This window comes from Camelus dromedarius, chromosome 16 (assembly GCF_036321535.1).
Source record: "Camelus dromedarius isolate mCamDro1 chromosome 16, mCamDro1.pat, whole genome shotgun sequence".
NCBI lineage: Eukaryota > Metazoa > Chordata > Mammalia > Artiodactyla > Camelidae > Camelus > Camelus dromedarius.
In genome coordinates this window covers 21545547-21564417 of record NC_087451.1, presented here as the reverse complement: position 1 = coordinate 21564417, position 18871 = coordinate 21545547, and the positions used below count along the sequence as shown (strand labels likewise).

The 18871-nt window shown below is 42.1% G+C and overlaps 1 protein-coding gene across 1 annotated transcript in view; it reads right to left on the bottom strand.

Moving 5' to 3' along the window:
* Nucleotides 1–1042: 1042 nt before the first annotated feature.
* ADPRM (ADP-ribose/CDP-alcohol diphosphatase, manganese dependent) overlaps nt 1043–18871 on the bottom strand; it is a 194872-nt gene continuing 177043 nt past the window's right edge. The window contains exon 6 of the mRNA XM_031467614.2: nt 1043–1200. Coding sequence (XP_031323474.2) covers nt 1081–1200 — 120 coding nt within the window. The 3' untranslated portion in view covers nt 1043–1080. The remainder of the gene's footprint in view (nt 1201–18871) is intronic.

Here is an 18871-nt window from a genome sequence, read left to right as displayed (position 1 = left end):
GGAATCTCAGTCTTCCTCCTGTGTCCTCTCTACTGCTCACACAGAACACTCACAACACTTCTGGTCACCAACTATATATGTTTTTTTCCCCTACACCAACCGATTCTCCACAACACCAGCTGGGTGTCCTGCAATTTAACCCAATTCTGACGCTATCCACCTGGAGATAGTGTCAGATCCCTCAGGGTAAGGACTCTGTCCTGCAAGACTGCTCCCACCCTACATCAGGTGCCAAGTGACCGCACCTTAGACGCCAGTCACACATCCAGGTTGTCCTCTGTGCTCCTGACTGACTGGCTATAAACTGGACGTTCCCAAAACCGCCTCTCTGGGTTCAATTAATATACCAGAGCAGCTCACAGAACTCAGGGAAACTCTTACTTACGTTTACTAGTTTATTAAAGGGCATGAAAAGGACACAGATGAGCAGCAAGATGAAGGGCTACTAGGGTGAGGTCTGGGAGGGTCCCGAGCACAGGCGCGTCTGTCCCCACAGGGCTGGGGTGCCTGCCCCTCCTGGAGTGAATGCTGTTCACCAGCCTGGAGTGTCCCAAACCTCCTACAATTGGGATTTCATGGGGGCTTCCTCCGTGGGCATGATCAATCATTAACCCCATTTCCGGCATTTCCGGGCCCTCTTTCCTCTCTGGAGCCAGTGAGGGACTGAAAATTCCAAGTTTCTAATCATGGATGCGTCTTCCTTGTGACCAGACATCCAGAGCGCCACCTCGAGCCACCTCAGTGGAACAAGAGATGCCCAGTGCTCTTACCACTGAGGAATTCACAAGGGGTTTAGGAGCTCTATGCCAGAAGCCGGGTCCAGAGACCACTATGTATCTATGTTCTACTCTTTTCTACTCCCTCACCCAGGCCACTGAGTCGCACACTAATCTCCCCTGGAAACGCCCTCACAGACACACCCAGAATTAAAGCGTAGCCAAGTATCTGGGCTCCCCGTGACCCAGTCAAGTAGACGCATAAAGTCCACCACCACAGCGCCGAACGTCAGGGGAAGGTTAGGCAGACTGCGGTACCTTCACAGGACGCTGTCGTGTTCTGAGATCGCCTCTTTTTTCGGGCTCAGCTGGGCCTCCCCACGCGTCTCTCCATCCGGCTGCGGCTGACCTCGCCCAGTTCAGCCTCTCCCTCGGGCCTCCCCAGCATGCACCTGCTCTTTGCCCTCCGCCAGTGTAGCGGGATCTGAGGACACTCAGAAGAGAGACACACACGTGGGCAACCTGCACTGTTTAACTGGAAGAGCGCTGCTCTTACGCAAAGAAATGAGTAAAGAGTGATAGAAACACTCACACTCTTTAATCCAGGAATCCCACTTAATGTAAGTAAATGCTTTTAAAAAACGAAACAAAACCAGATAGAGTTAAAACTAGGACTACTACCACACTGCATAATGGATAGCAATTTAAAGTCCAACAGTATGTCATCAGTAATTTAAAACACAGTGAGTGCCGGCCATAAAAAAGAATAAAATAATGCCGTTTGCAGCAACACAATGGACCTAGAGGTTATCATATTAAGCAAAGGAAGTCAGACAAAGACAAACATCATTATATCACTCATATGTGGACTCTGAAAAAAAAATGATACAAATGAACTTACTTACAAACCAGAAACAGACTCACAGACATAGAAAACAAACTATGGTTACCAAAGGGGAAAAGGGTTGGGGGCAGGAATAAAGTAGGAGCTTGGATTAGCAGATACACACTACTATGTATAAAATAGATAAGCAACAAGGTCCTACTGTACAGCACAGGGAACTGAATTCAACATCTTGTAATAACCTATAATGGAAAAGAATATGAAAAAGAATAGATACGCATGTATGTATAAATCACTTGGCAGTACAGCTGAAACTAACACAACATTGTAGATCAACTGTATCACAATTAAAAAAATTAAATTCCCCTCCAAAAAATATAGTGGGTTCATATAAGATAGTACTGGGTAGCTTTAAAAAAAATATGTGATAAGATGAAATCTGGGGAAATTCTTCTGTTATAATGTGAAGTGAAAAGACTGGTTACATCTGTGTAAAAATTCACTAGCACAGGAGAAAAAACAAGACTGAGAAGAGAGACAAATTCTAGGAATTGTGTAAGACCCCTGCTGTTTCATAGGATGTTTTCTTCGGGACTGAAAACTTTCCCTAATGTTGTCACATTGGTTTTGCAATTAATAATTAAGAATGCTACCATCAGCAGCCATTACAACACGGTTAGTTTTGTGGCTTGAGACACTGAATGAAATGCATTTGAACACGGCCACTGCACGGCTGCCAGGCTTTGGACTGGAGGCCAGTGAGCCTGGCGCCCGCGGCTGGCCTGTCCTCTGCGGGGAGAACGTTTTCCCGCCGGCAGGCACAGCTGGAGCACAGAGAGACCGAGCCCAGCAGACAGTGTGTGTTTGTGCCTGTGAGTCGGTTGTGTCAAAGTACATTGTACTTCACGCCTCTATGCCTCCTGGCACCGAGAGACACACAGTTCCTTCCTTGCAACTTGCTCAAAGCTTTTGTTTTTGTTGTTGTCTAAATGCGGATGCCATCCCGAAATGTGGAGTTTTTCAATACCCAGAGGACACCAGCCGGCTCTGCTCCGAGCGTGCACTGAAGGAAAAGCGTCATTCTTGTTGCTTTCCATGCCGGAGTCTGCACCCCATGTTGTAGCTGAACGAAGCATCCAAGGACTGGATCCCACTACGGGCACTCATGTGAGGAGCAGCTCCAGGTGACGTCCTGATAAGCTGCCCTGAGCGCAAGATGGACCAAAAGCTGGCACTTGGAGCCCAGCTCACCAGCTCCAGCCCACGTGACTCAGACTGGAGCAGAAGGGGAGGTGGAGAGGGCTATCAAAATTCTCTAATCCTGCCTCCTGCACTTTGCACAAACCCTTTTATCTTCCCAACCCCATGAAGCTGTCAGCTCCCTGACCCCTGCAAGGATAACAGACTTTTCAGAGGGCAGCAGACGCCAGAATCATCTTCCACGCGTTGTCCTGCTTGCTGCCTGTCAGTGAGCGCCGCTTCCCAGTCCCACCACACAGGAACAGTGCCTGCTATGCGCCCTAATTTCCTGAGATAGGTGCTAATATTACCCCAGTGGACAGATGAGGACGCTGGAGCCCAGAGAATTTAAGTAACTGGGCCAACGTCAAAGTCAACAGCTGGTAAGCAGAGATGCGGGGACTCCATCCTGGGCCGTCTGACTCCGGAGGCCACTCTGTGGGCCCCGCTCTGCTGCCCACTGAGCCGATGTCCACCTGTAAGACCCGCATCTGCCTTCCAGAGTCAGACCCAAAAGGGGGGCTGACTCCACCTCCACATGCTAACAATTCAAATACCGGGACATCATCAGTTCCTCCACCGTATCGCCCTTCCTCTGCACAGCCCCACACCTGCCTGCCTTCCTCAGTCGCTAAGCGGCTTCCCCTGGCCACAGAGCCCTCAGCACACCAAGCCCTACATCTGCTCGGTCTCACCGCTTCACAGCTCAGCTGAGACTGATCAAGCAGAATCCCATTTGTTCTCAGGTGTAGAATTATTTCACACGGGGACCTCTGATGGCCAAGTCTCCCGAGGATAAACCAGGTGTAGAATTCTCCGTCGCCTCCATCCCAAACCCTCCATTAGGGGATCGGAGGGTCTGAGATCATTCAGAAAGGGAGGAGAGAGCCGTTGATGTGTTAGAATCAAATTTCTCAATCTGATTTTCAAAGAAGACTGGCTTTTTATTTCCCTGGAGACCTAATATAACCACCAAGCGAGGAGAAGCAAAAAAGGGAGTAATAATTTGCAAAGTTCCCAAGCAGGAAAGAAGACACTGCTATCTCGATTTTCCGTAGCGTCCCTGTGAACACTGGCACTTGGCAAAAGTAGGAAGGGTGGTTGTTTTGACTGGATAAACTACCAGATGCTGCTGATAAGCTCTGACTTACCAGTGGGAGCCTCTCTACTTGAAGGCAATGTTTATGTACAGTTTATTTTGCCTTTAATCTTACAGATTCCACTAATTTCCATTTAAGTCAGCACCTCTTCCCTTCATCCCATTCATTAAGGTTGTTTCATACATTTGCAATAACAATTCTTTTGTTATAGTCTGCATTCCACCCTGGGAGCCCCGGAAGGCTCAATGCTAAATGAATGTTTTAAATTTGCATATATTAAGATTACTCTTTGTATGTACTGTGAAGCTCTTTGAGTTTAGACAGATGTATGGTGCCACGGAGCCATCAGTACAACAGCATACAGAATATTCTCACCGTCCCAAAAATATCCTTGTGCTTCACCTCTTCCATCTCCCCTCCCCGAATCCTTCACAACCACGATCTGTTTGCAGCCTCATGGTTTTGCCTCTTCCAGAATGTCATCTATAACGATATGGTATACAGCCTTTCCAGATTAGCTTCTTTCACAGCAATACACATTTAAGATTCATCCATGCCTTTGTGAGCCTTAAGGGCTCACAGGGTTTTTTTCCCCCAGTTTTACTGAGGTATAATTGACAAATAAAAACTAGATCTATTTAAGATATACAACTTGAGGGAGGGTATAGCTCAAGTGGTAGAGCACGTGCTTAGCATGCACGAGGTCCTGGGTTCAATCCCCAGCACCTCCATGAAAGAAAGAAATAAGTAAACCTAATCACCTCCCCCTGCAAAAAAAAAAAAAAAAAAAAAAAAAAAAAAATTGGGGATAAGATATACAACTTCATGTTTTGATGTATGTACCCATCGTGAAATTATCACCATAATCAAGCTAATTAAAATATCCATCACCTCACATGGTTATCATTTTCTTTCTTTCTACTTTTGTGTGTATGTGAGGTGAAAACACTTAGGGTCTATTCTTTTAGCAAAATTTAAGTACGCAGTATAGTTTTAGCTATGGTCCTGTTGCTGCACATGAGATCTCCAGGACTTACTCATCTTGCATAACTGAAACTTTGTGTCTCTTGACCATCAGGTCCCTGATTCCCCCCTCATCCTAGCCGCTGGCAACCACATTCCATTCTCTGCTTCTATGAGTTTGATTATTTTAGATCACACACATAAGTGAGGACATTTGAGCAGTACTTGTCTTTCTGTGTCTGGCTTGTTTCACTTAACATAATGTCCTCCGGGCTCATCCATGTTTTTGCAAATGGCAACATTTCCTTCTTCTTTAAGGATGAATACTATTCCATTGCCCATGCATACCACATTTTCATCCATCCATTGACATTTGTTTCCATACCCTGGCTATCGTGAATAATACCACAATGAACATGGCAGTGCAGGTATCTCTTTGAGATACCAATTTTATTTCCTTTGGATGTATACTCAGGAGTGGGACTGTTGGCTCATCAGGTACTTTTATGTTTAATTTTTTGAGGAATCGTATACACCAACAAATTGGATAACCTGGAGGCAATGAATAAATTTCTAGAAACATACAACCTACCAAAACTGAATCAAAAAGAAATAGAAAACCTGAACAGACCAATAAACAGTAAGGAGATTAAATCACTGATCAAAAACCTCCCAGCTAAGAGTAGTCCAAGATGAAACAGCTTCACGGATGAATTCTATCAGACATTCAAAGAAGAAGTACTACCAATCCTTAAACTTTTCCAAAAAGGAGAACATTCTCTTTCCCAAGAGCCCAACCCACGCTGACTTTTTATTTCCCTTGGGGGGCTGGAGTGATGAGAACATCTTTTCCCCCAATTTTCAGAACTGTGTTTAGACAGAGCCCTTTCCCTGGAGAGCCGACCTTTGTTACCGAGAAGCCTCTCAGTGTGGTTTACAACCGCTCATCTCTCCCTCCTTCTGTGAGGGTCATGAGGGGGTCTTTGTTGGATACCCCCCTCCCCCCGCCATGAGAAATCTGGCAAAACCCCTAGGACGGCCCATGAAAGTAGGAGGGTCCCTAATACACTCAACCCCCAACAGCTCGTCAACTCTGTCGTTTAAATATTCCTCCCGGTCGATGGCTCATGACTTCTGTCCCAGCTGAGCAGATCTTAATTACTGTGTCTCCCTGGACATACCCGAGTCTCCAGGTTTGAGGATGGGACTTTGCCCTCAGACCTCAGCTCTCTGATGGATCCAAATCTATAATGAAGTCAGGTTTTTTTTTTTTTTTTTTTGGTCTATCTTTTTCTTATTTTGAGGATGACAGTGACACTTTGCAGGCTCTTTACATATTAGAGCTAAAAGTGGAAGTCTCTACACTATTTTTATACATCAACGAATCACTGTGAGTCACTAATCCACTTCTGTGCTTTTGGGATAAACACAATATGACCACAGAAGGCAAACGTAATGAATGTAAGTACAGTTGTCCCTCGGTATCTGTAGGGGACTAGTTCCAGGACTCCCCCGGACACCAAAATCTTCAGATGTTCAAGTCCCTTATATGAAATGGCATAGTATTTGATATAACCTACACACATCCTGCTGTATACTTTAAATCACCTCTAGATTCTTATAATACCTCGTACAATGTAAATATTATGCAAATAGTTGCTGGCATTCGGCAAATTCAAGTTTTGCGTTTTGGAACTTTCTGGAATTTTTTTCAAATATCTTCGGCCCACGGTTGGTTGGATCCACAGATGTGGAACCCATGCATACAGAAGGCTGACTGTAGTCACAAACACCAGGGAGCTACAGCGGTGGGATCACTTTACTCCACACGCAGCGATTTAGCGGATTTGGGCTGGGGCACACCCCCTTGCGGTGCTCACGCTGCCTTCAAGCTTTTAGTAACGTACAAAGGAACAGGATTTCTAAGAAAATCATAAATCACACACTTCCTTTTTGTGAAATACATGTTTTTCACAAATAAAAAAGGGTTGTTTTTTTTTCCCTTATTAAGTTTTCCTCTGAAACTGCCAAAACGTCTGTGGATGCTTGATAAAATCCTGGAAATTACACTGCGAGAGTCCTCACTGCATAGTCTCTGCTATTCTCCCTCGCAGCGCGGTGTCTTGTAAGTGAAGACTGCATTAAGGGGTTATTGCAAGAAGGCAAGGTGGTGGAGAATCAGGTGTTCGTTTACATATTCATTCACTTACTGTGTTATTATGAGGTTAGGCTGTATTCCAGATCCCCCAAGGCCCACATATACACCCCTTTGGAGGGGCACTGCACCTTATTATAAGTGTGACACCCTCTCTGTGTGTGTAGGGCTTACTGCAGAGGGAATTCATGTGTTCAAAGGTCTAACGAGCATTCCCTTTGCCTTCAAAGAGGATCACTTCTCTCTCTGGTTAAGCGTCAAAAAGTCATGATAATTGTGCCAACTGTGGCAAACTAACCAATCATTATTGGCCCAGCAGCCACTCATCACCAGCTCTCTTTACCACCATTTGTAGGAATCCCATGTCTTTTGAGAAAAATCAGCGCATATCATCAGCCTTCATTCCCCACCTGACTTCACGGGAAGAAGGGTTATTTCCTTTGCTAAAACTGGGCTCGGTGTTCTGTGAGCAAAACAGTGCACGGTCACTGGTTAGCATGGGGTTGGCTACCCTTTGCTCGGTGTGAGACGGGTATTTTCAAAGCCACTCACTTTCGAAGCTCCGCACTGGCCGTTGCCATCCTCACCCCTCATTCAAGTCTTCTTTTCACCTAGCTCTGCCCCACCCTTCACTTTTAGGGCAAAACGATATTGCTGGTATAAATCTATCTTTTTCTCTGGCTCTCAGCTTTCTTGAGGGAAGCGATGTAACTGCTTCTTATAACTCCAGTCTTTTTTGGATCAAGGAGAGAATGCGTTTTTAAGCTTGCCTATTAGTATAATGGGAATCTTTTGGTCCTGATTCATTTACTGAGAAGTTTAATTATGTTTGTCTCTATACATACATATATAAATGCATACATACACATGTGCATATATACACACATACACACGTACATACATACATACACACATACATACCCCCCACCCATTATGGTTGACACTGTGTCTTAAATGCATGATCTGAGTCTTCATTCTTAGGTCGTGCCCTCTGCAAAGTCATTGGGCAGAGTGAATGAGTCTAGTCTTTCTGTTCATCAAGCTGTGGGCCAGGGGATATATCAGGCAGAGGGAAGCAGATCCTTTTTATAATTTACCTTCCCAGAAAGCAACTGACAGAGCTGACTACATGTGGCCCTTAACGGACGGGTGACATCATGGAAACAAGCTGTGTAAATGGACCTCCCCCACTAGGACTAGGAGGAATGGGTTCTGGAAAAGCCAGGTAGTGATTTCAAATAATGAAGACATGGATGCATCTCTCTTTCTCATTTTTATCTGTACAAATAGACAAGCTGGATGCATGTCTGCCCACCAACGACAGCGTAAATTTAAGGGTATGTCTCTGCGCATTGATCTTGTTACAACGTCAACTACTGAAAGTGGTCTCGGTGGACGATTTGATAATCATCACCAAATCAAAAAAGAAAGCTGATGTCCATTGCTTTAAAATCAAAATCATTATCTTTGGTAGCTTTGTTACCATTTACTTGATTATCTCCAACGCTTTTATTCAAAATTCCAATAATGATTTACCTGTGTGTAATTTACAACGAATTTACCCTAGAGGCTCACCCTAAAGCTACATTGCTAAACATTTGACTGCTTTGGAGAAAATATATACTAGTAGTGAGGAAAAAATCAGTTTTATACAGACTTATTATAAAGCTATGATAATTAAGACAGATGGATATTTCCATAGGATACTCAAATAGAACAATGGAACAGAAAGACTAGAAACAAATCTACACTTGTAAGGAAACTTTATATGTAATAGTCATAGATTTGTGAATTAACAAAGGAAGATTATGAATTAAAAAATGGGGCTGGGCCTATTGATTTTTCATAGTTAAAAAATGAAATTGGAACTTCCCTCACATCACTCACGTAGATTGGCAGAAATCTGATGATGCCAAGTCTGCTGATGCCAAGGGTTGGTGAGGACAACAAATAGGACCGCTAAAACACTGCTGGTGGCATATTTTTTAATTGCTAAAAAAAAAGTTTTTTTCCTAGTGGATTTGAAGATGGGTGTGCCCTACAATCAGAAATTCCACTCCCTACCATCTGTCCTAGTGCAGTGGCTTGCCATCCTATCAGGCCAAATGTGTTCTTTTGACAATAAATCGTTTATAACACCCCTTTACTGGTCCTTATGAAATTCATAAATAATATAACTTATCTACACACATAATTTCAAAAAGTCATCATAAACTAGAGAGCCAAGGATCTGTTGTGAAGCAGACTAAACTGTGGCATGGTTTTTGAGCAGCTGATGGAGAATAAGAAGGAAGTTTTATTTTCCCCTCAGGGTGGGAACATTCTCCTTTGAGGGGCATTAAATCCCATGAAGAAGGAAAGATAATAATTCTAGAAGACGACTTGATTCTTCAATTAAAGAAATTTACAAAGTTATTAAAAAATCAACATGACGCCCCACTGTAATTTTAAAAGGAAATGGAGTATAATAAAATAATACGATTTCAGTATGGAGGTACTTTGTCTTTTTTAAAAGAAAATGTAATTTTTTTATGGTGGTAAAATATACATGGCATAGAATGTATCATTTTAACCATTTTCCGTGGCTCAGTTAAGTACATTCGCACGGTGGTGCAGCCATCACCACTGTCCATCTCCAGAACTTTTTCTTCTCTGTGATCTCAAACTCGGTACCCATTCAGCAGTAATTCTCTATTCCTCCCTCCTCCGGCCCCTGGCAACCACCCTTCTACTCTCTGGTCTCTATGAATCCGACTACTGTAGGTACCACAGGTAAGTGGACACACACAGGATGTATCCATTTAAGACTGGTTTATTGCATTTAGCAAGTTTCATACTGCAGCATGTCAGAATTCCCTTCCTTTTTAAGTTGGAATACTATTCCATTGTGTATCTATTCATCTATCGATGGGCACCTGAGTTGCTTTTATTTTTTCACTTTGTGAAAAACGCTGCTGTGAACATGGGTGTACAAATGTCTGTTTGAGTTCCTGCTTTCAGTTCTTTTAGGTATATACCCAGGAATGGAACTGCTGGATTATATGGTAATTCTATTTAATTTTTTTTTGAGGAACCAACACACCATTTTCTATCGTGGATGTATCATCTGACATCCCCACTGGCAATACACAAGGGTTCCGATTTCTCCATATTATCACCAACACTAATTTCCTGCTTCTTCGAATACAGCCGTCCTAATGGGCATGATGTGATGTCTCACCGTGGTTTGGATTTGCACTTCCCTAACGGTTAATGATGTCGAGCATCTTTTCATGTGCTTGTTGGTCTCTTCTTTGGAGAAATGTCTGTGCAGATGTCCTTTGCCCATTTTTAACAGGGTTGTTTGGTTACTGTTCTTGAGTTGTTGTTCTTTATATATTCTTATGATTATGATTTGCCGTCATATATGACTGCAAATATTTTCTCCCATTCCATGGGAAATGCTTAATCTTGACTAAGCAAATGCAGCAGTTACTCAGGCAGAGACTGACACAGGCATGTTGAATGGGCAGCTCAAATGCCACCAGGGGAATTGCTGCTGGTGACATGATTTTCCAAAATGGTGAATACCTGGTAATGTTCTGATGTTCTGAATCAAAGTGCTTCAAAACAAAACAAAACAAAAAAACTCCATGGAAGTTACATTCTTGGAAAACTCATTTAACTACGTAAAATACTTCGTGTTTTTATGTAAAATAGCATTATTTTCTAGATAATTATAAACCGATTTCTCACCTGAAGTTCAGGTTGGACACACCAAAGTCACATAAGATGTCAGGGCAAGTCTTTGCTTATAAGGGAGAGAGAGAAGTAATTATAAAGCCATGGGTGGGAATGACACCAATTTCCAGAATAGCGGCTCTCTTTGGGAGTAGGGGGTGGGCAGAAGGAGAATCAGATCAGGGGAGAGTGTACAGGGGTGTAAACTTTATTCCTAATATTTTATATCGTCAGCTGGGCAATAGCAACATGGAAATTTAATATGTAACTTACATCTTTTGTGTCTAAAATGTTTTTAAACAAAAAACAAGAACAAAGATTCACGTAGTCTCTGTTTTCAGAGAGACCTGGTTTTGAATCTTGCCTCTATTACTTACAAGCTGTGTAATGCTAAGTGAATCACTGCACTCCCCTAAACGTTAGTTTGCTTTTCTGTAAAATGGGTCAGAAAGTGTATAAAAATAGAAGTTACGGCCTAGAAATGCTATCAGGATACATTTAAAGCTCTTAGCCTACTGCCTTGTTCTAGAATAATTGCACCATTGTGCCAAAGAGGAATAACCTCTGTTTAACACATCTTATATAGTCTCTGTGATTTTTAATCAACAATCTTATTCTTCCGTCTGTCTGATCAGTGTCAAAAATACACATATCAGCCCTTAATGGAGGCACTGAATGGATGTACTCCAGTTACTTGTCCGATAACTCTCTGTTGTCCAAATCCTATCAAAATCCTGTTTATGAGAATAGATATTTGTGGGGGACTGCCTGAAGGACATGCTATTTGTCTGTTCTCTAGAAATGATCGGCTTCACCCTTGGATCATATCACACCATCTGAGAGCTGCGTATCTGGAGGGCATCATTCTGACTGTTGTCAGATTTACTTGAGGGGACTGAACTTGGCTTGCTGTTCCGACGTTGCCCTGCACTGAGGGATGCTGTACCCAGCACACTCTGCTCGTCTATTCATTGCCGGGATGAAGTCCAGGATGTTATTCTCACAATCAAAAAGTGTTTTCTTTACAAAGACCCAAGGGAGGAAATTTTTCTCAGGTCAGCAAGCTGAAACCCTTAAAGAACTGGTTTGTCTTTATCTTGTGGACAATATGGATCTTTTAACTGAGTCTATTTCTCTATTTACTTGAGTCTCCAGGAAATGTACCACCCAATCTGCAGCCCATCTCTGGTTTCTCTATAAAACCATTTGGCATACATCCCTGAGAAGTAGGTAAATTTACCCCTGGACTGTTTCTGACCCATATTATCTCTCTGTCCCAACATTTTCAATGATTTATTTTCCATGCATTTTCGGAAGCTGCCTTTTGTTTATGAAACAAGATAGGAAGAGAGAAAATGGAAAAATGAGGCTAGAATAAAGCTAAGTGGGGGCATAAATAAGTAATAAATCAAGTAGATAAAACTATGCGTTGTTTTTTTTTTCTATTTCCCAGGGCACCTCGCATTGAACTTTACAGCGAGTATATAGTTAGTAAATATTAGAGTTAAAAAAAAGATAAAATCTCTCAGCCTCCAGACCATTCTTTTCCCTGCTTGTGCATAGCTGTAAGATTGGGCTAGATACAAGAAAGGCTGGATTAACTCCTGAGAAGCAAAAGAGAACCCTCTGCCAACTTCTGAGTGATGTCTGAATGATGTCATTTCCCGAAGGAACGTCCTAGCCACTCCTCAAGGCTGACTGCAGTGCCATCTGATTTATGAAAACACCCCCAATTGTAAACAAATAGCTCTCTCTCCTCCAAACCCCTTCAGAACCTACTGTCTTTAAGCATTCATATAACCTACCTTGAGATACAGATTAAAAAAATAAATGACTGATAGATAGATGGCAGGTAGACAGATGCTTGGAAAGGGAAAAGACCACGTTTACTGATATTTCTTTGTGTTCATAAGCATATTAATAATCATATATTTGTTCAACATTTTTAAATAGGTAAATGAAAATATATTTCAATGATAGTTTTTTTGACAAATTTGCATTAAAACTCTGTTCACATGCAACAATACGAATGGTGTTCAAAGGCATTATGCTAAGTGAAAAAAACCAGACTCCAAAGGCCACATACTTTTGATTCCATTTGTATAAGATTCTTGCAAAAGTAGAACTATAAGGATAGAAAAAGATCAACGGTTACCAGGGACTGGGAGTGAGAGGGGGAGCTGACTACAGACGGGCGCAGGGGAATCTGAGGGATAATGGAACTCTTGTGTATTATGATTTTGTGGTAGAGGCTACATGACTAGATACACTTGTCAAAATACTCAGAACTCTACTCACCAAAGTGCGGATTTTACTGTTGTAAATTACGCATAAATTTAAAATAATGAGGAAAAAATTTTGTTGAGCATCTGCTGAAAGTACTAAGTAGATTTTTCATTTTCATTTATCTCGCAAGTTAATTCAGTTCACAGGCCATCTATACACATGCGGCCTCTTCCCTCTGTGCCCACAGGAGATACTGCTAATCAATTATGACACTTTTATCACTCTGAAGCAATACAAAGCGCCATGCAGAATCTTCAACAGAATACGCAGGCGGCCACCAACAATCTTTTAGAACTGACATGAGATGAAACCTGTTTGCTGCCTGGGACCCATGTCATCCCAAACAGGTACTATCATTTGCTTAGTTATGCCTACTCTAAGCGCAGGTGTAATGCTTTCAAAGAGTTAACTTATGACTAGCTTTGCCTTCTTTATCTTAATTTGATGAGTATTAAAAAAGAAAAAAAAAAACGGGACAAATATAAATGTCATCACAGAATCACATTTTGTAAGCTACATCGAAACATAATTTTCAGATAATGTGTCTCCAGCCATAAAAGTAGAGGATCAAATAACTTCAGGGTGTGATTGTGACACAAGGAAGGAGATTTAGGGAACCCAGGAAAGTTCTTCATTAAGAAGTGACTATTAATCTGAAGGCCACAGGAAGTAGAGGGGTTGGACATTCCAGACCCAGATCTTAAAATGGGAGAGAAGACATTTCTGGAAGAGGAGATCAAGATGGCAGAATCACCTCCTCCCACCAACACATCAAAAACACATCTACTTGCAGACTGACGTGGGAGAAAGTACAGAGACTTGGCCTACTAACGGAAGACCATCAGTGTTTAAGAAAAACTGTCCTAGAAACAGGGCAGCTCAAGCTCAGGCAGGGGAGGTAGGCGGGGACCATGACCCCATAATCCACTGAGGATTTTAAATATATCCTAAAAGCTCAGAAAAGCCATGAAATCAAGTCACATTATCATTAATACTCTGGGCCAACAGCCATGATAGCATTTTACACCTATCATTTGCCTATCACTTGGCATGCTGTGTTAACAGGGTATCTACATGGGTCTTCCCTGCTAGACCAAGAGATTCTGGCAGTCAGCAACTACATCTTATAAATTATTATGTCCCCAGGGTTTGAAGCATAGTAGGGACTCAATAAATATTTGTTGAATTGAAATAAACAAATACATAGCACTCCAAAGCCAAGTTCATATATGAATTCGCTGCTATGTCCCAAAGTACCGAGAGAGTCAAAGTTACAGCCGCATCTGCCTAAGGATAAACAGCCTTTGTGGAACTGTCAGAAATGCGTGCTGATCAGAACTACTGTGAGACTCTTCTGCCATGGCTCCAGCAACGTGGAGCAAAACAAAAGACAACGTGGAGATGAAATTGCAGGTTCCAAAGGATTATTTTTGGAATTCATTCAAAAGCCAAGACAGCCACAGCAAGAACACAACAACAGCCAACGAGCGATAAAATTTCCCCTCGATGGATCAGGAAGGAGTCAAAAAAGGCAATGGCAGCCCAAGAGCAGAGAATAAATCAAGGCAAACTTCTCAGAGAGGAAAAGGGACGGGGAGCAAGCGACTGAGTTTTCCAGAGAATGTGGCGATCTCTCACACTAAGCATTAGCAGACGGCAAAAAAGGGACAGAAGCTGCAGCAGACAGAAGTTACTGGAAGGTAATTGTAACAGGTTGACTCGTGTTCCCCACCCTTCTCCAAATTCTATTTCTTATAAAAAGGGGACGTTTAGACACAGTGGTTTTTGTGGACGGAAGACACCATGTGAACAGACATTAAGAGGAGACATCCAGCTACAGGCCAAGGAGAGAGGCCTGGAACAGATCCTTCCCTCTGCCTTCACAAGCAACCAACAGGGCTGATGCCCTGGTCTTGGACTTCCAGCCTCCAGAACTATGAGAAAACACATTTCTATGGTTTAAGCAGCTCAGTTTGTGGTACTTTGTTCTACTAGCCCTAGAAGACGAACACAGTAATCAACCAGAAAAATCCTTACTTACTGGAGGATTAAAAAAGTAAAGAAAAAAAAAAGTAGCTGCATTAGTAGATCAAGGGGCTAAGAGAGGTCTCCTCGGCTCCTATGTGCGTGAAGTACGCTTTTCTGGTAGAAATTCATTCACCAGAAACCACACGAGAGAACACTAAGGGAGATAAACACCAAAAAATCCTCCATCTAGGCATATTGTATTCAAAGTTCAGAAAGCCAAAGGCAGAGAGAAAATCTTGAAAGCATCCAGATCTATATTAAACAAGGAAGGGCATTGGTGAAGGAATAATTGAAGGCAAAACAAAATGTTGTATTTTTCTTATTCTTAATTTGATAACAAGATAGCTGCTCAAAGTAATGGGTGATTACAGAATATGGATAAGTGAGCTAAATGATAGTAATACCACAACGGGTGGAAGGGAGGAACTGGGAATGTTCTGTTCTAAGGCAGCTGCACTACATGTTAAGTGGTATGATGTTATTTGAAGGTGGTCTTCGGTTACTTAAAAATGTACATTGCAAACGCTAAGGCAACCACTAATTTTTTAAAAAGAAGCATAATTAATACGAGATAAGATAAGGTAAACTGGAATCATATAAAATGCTCAATAAAAACCAGACAGGCGAAAAAACAAAATAAAACAAAAATGAAAAGGAGAAAAAAGAAATGAAGAACAAAGGTAAGAAACAGAAAACAGTCGCAATCATGCCAGTCACTGAACTATATCAATAGTTATTTTAAATGTTAATGATCTAAAAACATCAATTAAAAGACAGACACTGTTGGAGTGAATAAAAAATAAGGGACACATTTTAAATATAAAGACACACGTAGGTTAAAAGTATAAAAATAATTATACACCACGACCTAGTGGGATTTCTTGTAGGTAAACAATGCTGGTGTAACATTTGAAAAGTAATCAGTGTAACTCAGCACATCAACAGAGTGAAAAAAAAAAAGAAAATCACATAAAATTTCAATTGACTCAGAAAAGCTTTTGACAGCACCTAAGTCTCATTCACGATAAAACAAACAAACCTCTCAGAAACCTAGGAATACAGGGAAGCCTCCTCAACTTGACAAAGAGCATCTACAAGGAATGCACAGCAAACACGGTAATGGTGAGAAAGCGAACACTTCTCCCTTCAGACGGAACACAAAGCAAGCGTGTCCTCTCTCACCGCTTCTGTTCAACACATACTGAAAGTACTGGCTAGTGAAAAATAAAGAAAAATAACAGAAGTAAATAACAGTATACAACTTTGGAAAGAAGAAATCGAACTGCCTTTGTTCACAGATGATATGACTGTGCGAAAAATTCCAAAGAATTAACAACAACAAAAAAACTCCTGGAACTAACAAGCCAGCATAGCAAGGTCACAGGATAAAATGCCAACATGCAAAAGTCAATTGCTTTCCTATATAACAGCAATGAATGAGCAGAATTTGAAATTAAAATCACAATACTATTTACAATAGCACTGAAAAAAGGAAATAATTGGATATGAATCTAAGAAAATGTGTATAAGACCTACATGTGGAAACTACAAAACTCTGATTGAAAGAAATCAAATAGCTAAATGAATGGAGGAATATTCCATGTTCATGGCTTGGAGGACTCAGTGCTGTTAAGAAGTCAAATTCTTCCCAACTTGATTTATAGATTCAACACAATCCCAGTCAAAATCCCTGGACTCACGTCTCTTACTTTGAGGCAATACTGCCAGTTGGGAATGAAGACATGGTAAGATGTTTCAAGGTCAGATTTATTCCTAAATCCTACCCATGATAATCATTGATTTACACAAATTAAAGCTATTATATAATCCCTACAGCAATAGGAAATGGAAACTTATCCTCTCTCCAACAAATCTTGAGTCTGTCAATCCTCCAGAGCTTCCTTGGTCAAGGTCAACACTTTACTCCGCTGCAGTTCTCTGCCCTCGTCTTATTTCTCTTTGCTGGTTCTTCCTATTCTCTCCGATCTCTCCGTATTGGAGAGCTCCAGGGTTCACACCTGGGTTTTCCGGTCTTCTCTGTATGTACCTACTCCCTTGTGGGCTCTTAGGATTCCAGAGCATTCAAAACTCATCCACGCATCCATCCAATCTGTATCTCTAGCAAGATCTCTCTTTTGAACTCCGATTTGCATCCTCAGCATCTCCTCTTGGAGATCCAATGCACGTCTCGCATTTACCATGTCCTGAACTGAAATGCTACCTTCCCCTCAAAAAACTGCTTCATCCACAAAGCAGTTCCCTGACTCAATACATGACAACTGCATCCTTTCGATTTTCTCGGGTCAAAAATCTGGCGCCATCCCTGACTGGACACTCTGAAACCCAGTATCTCGTCCTGCTGCTTGTAATGCTATAGCCCAAGAGTGACTCAGCTAATCCCCTCTTCCTTCAAGTCCTTGCTCAGATCGCCTTCCCCGTGAGCCCGTCCTGACCAGCCCTGTGCAGTGTTACGTCTACTCAAGCCACAGCCCCCAGCACTCTTGATCTCCTCTATGCCTCTGTTCTCTTCCTTCTTCTCAGGGCACTTACTAACTTCCAATATACACATAACTTTCTCATTTAATTATTTGCACAGTCTGTTTCTGCTGGGCAGAAGAATTTTCATCTGTTTTGTTCACGGGTACACCCTGAGCACATATACAGCAACTGGCGCCTGGGAAACAGCCCAGCAACAATTATAAACGTTAAAGGAATGTAATTATTTCTGTTTCTCAAATGAGATAATAAACTGCCGTTTGGCTAATAAGGAACTGGAGTCCCGGACATGCTGGCTTTCCAAATCTTGGTGCTTCCGACCGCTGTATTTGCCCCACCCTTGAGAGTCAGGGCGCTCCAAAACCGACCACACGTCAGAATCACCTGAGGAAATGGGGTGAGACACTAGGCCCCACTCTCAGCTTCATTCGGTCAGAGGTGGGGGTCCATGTGTCTGTATTTTCACTCTCCTAATGATGAATGTCAGGTTTGGGGACCACTGCTGCAGATCCTGCCCTCTTCTGCGGGCACGTTTTCCTTCCAGAATTCTTACACAGTTACGTGAGTGGGTCCGGGAACAGCTAATGCGTCAAGGCGGCTGCAGTTACGCGGTATGGTACGTGAACAAGCCATTCCATGTTCACCAGAAACTGAAGTCTCCCTTTGTGAACACAAAAGTTTTTTTTTTTAAGTAAATCATTTCAGATCTAAATCTTTCTGAAATGCAATGCCACTTTAAAAAAAAAAAGTGTGTTCAATGGATTTTAGCTTTTTTAAAAAATATATGTAATCTATGTTCTTCATTCTTCCTGGAACTTGCCATGTTCCTGGACAATTCCCACTCATCCTTTATGATTAAACCCCAAGGAGCCCCTCTCTTGGGAATCTTTCCCCAAATCCTGCAGATTGGGTGAGGCTCTCTCTCCCTCTGCTCCCACGACATTTCTGTGCCTTTTTATCATCACAACGATAAATAATATAATAAATGATCAACACATCTTGTTCCCCTACTTTTCCATAGTATCGTTAATAAGGACTATTTTTATTTCAAAAGACAGAACCCCATCTCTAGTTGGCTAAAGGAAAAAAGAGGATCGATTAGCTGTGGAATTGCAACGTTCCTGGGCAGATCTGTCACCTGGGGTCCAGGCGCTGCATTCTGCAGGCAGACTCGTCTCAACGCTCAATCCCTTCTCCCTTGAGCCAGCTTTGCTCTCAAGCAGGCTCTCCGCAAATGGAAGCAAGGATGGCTCTTGGAAGCTCCAGGCTTCCATCCTGCCTCTTAGCACTACTGACAGAAGGGAAACTCCTCAATGCCAAGAGT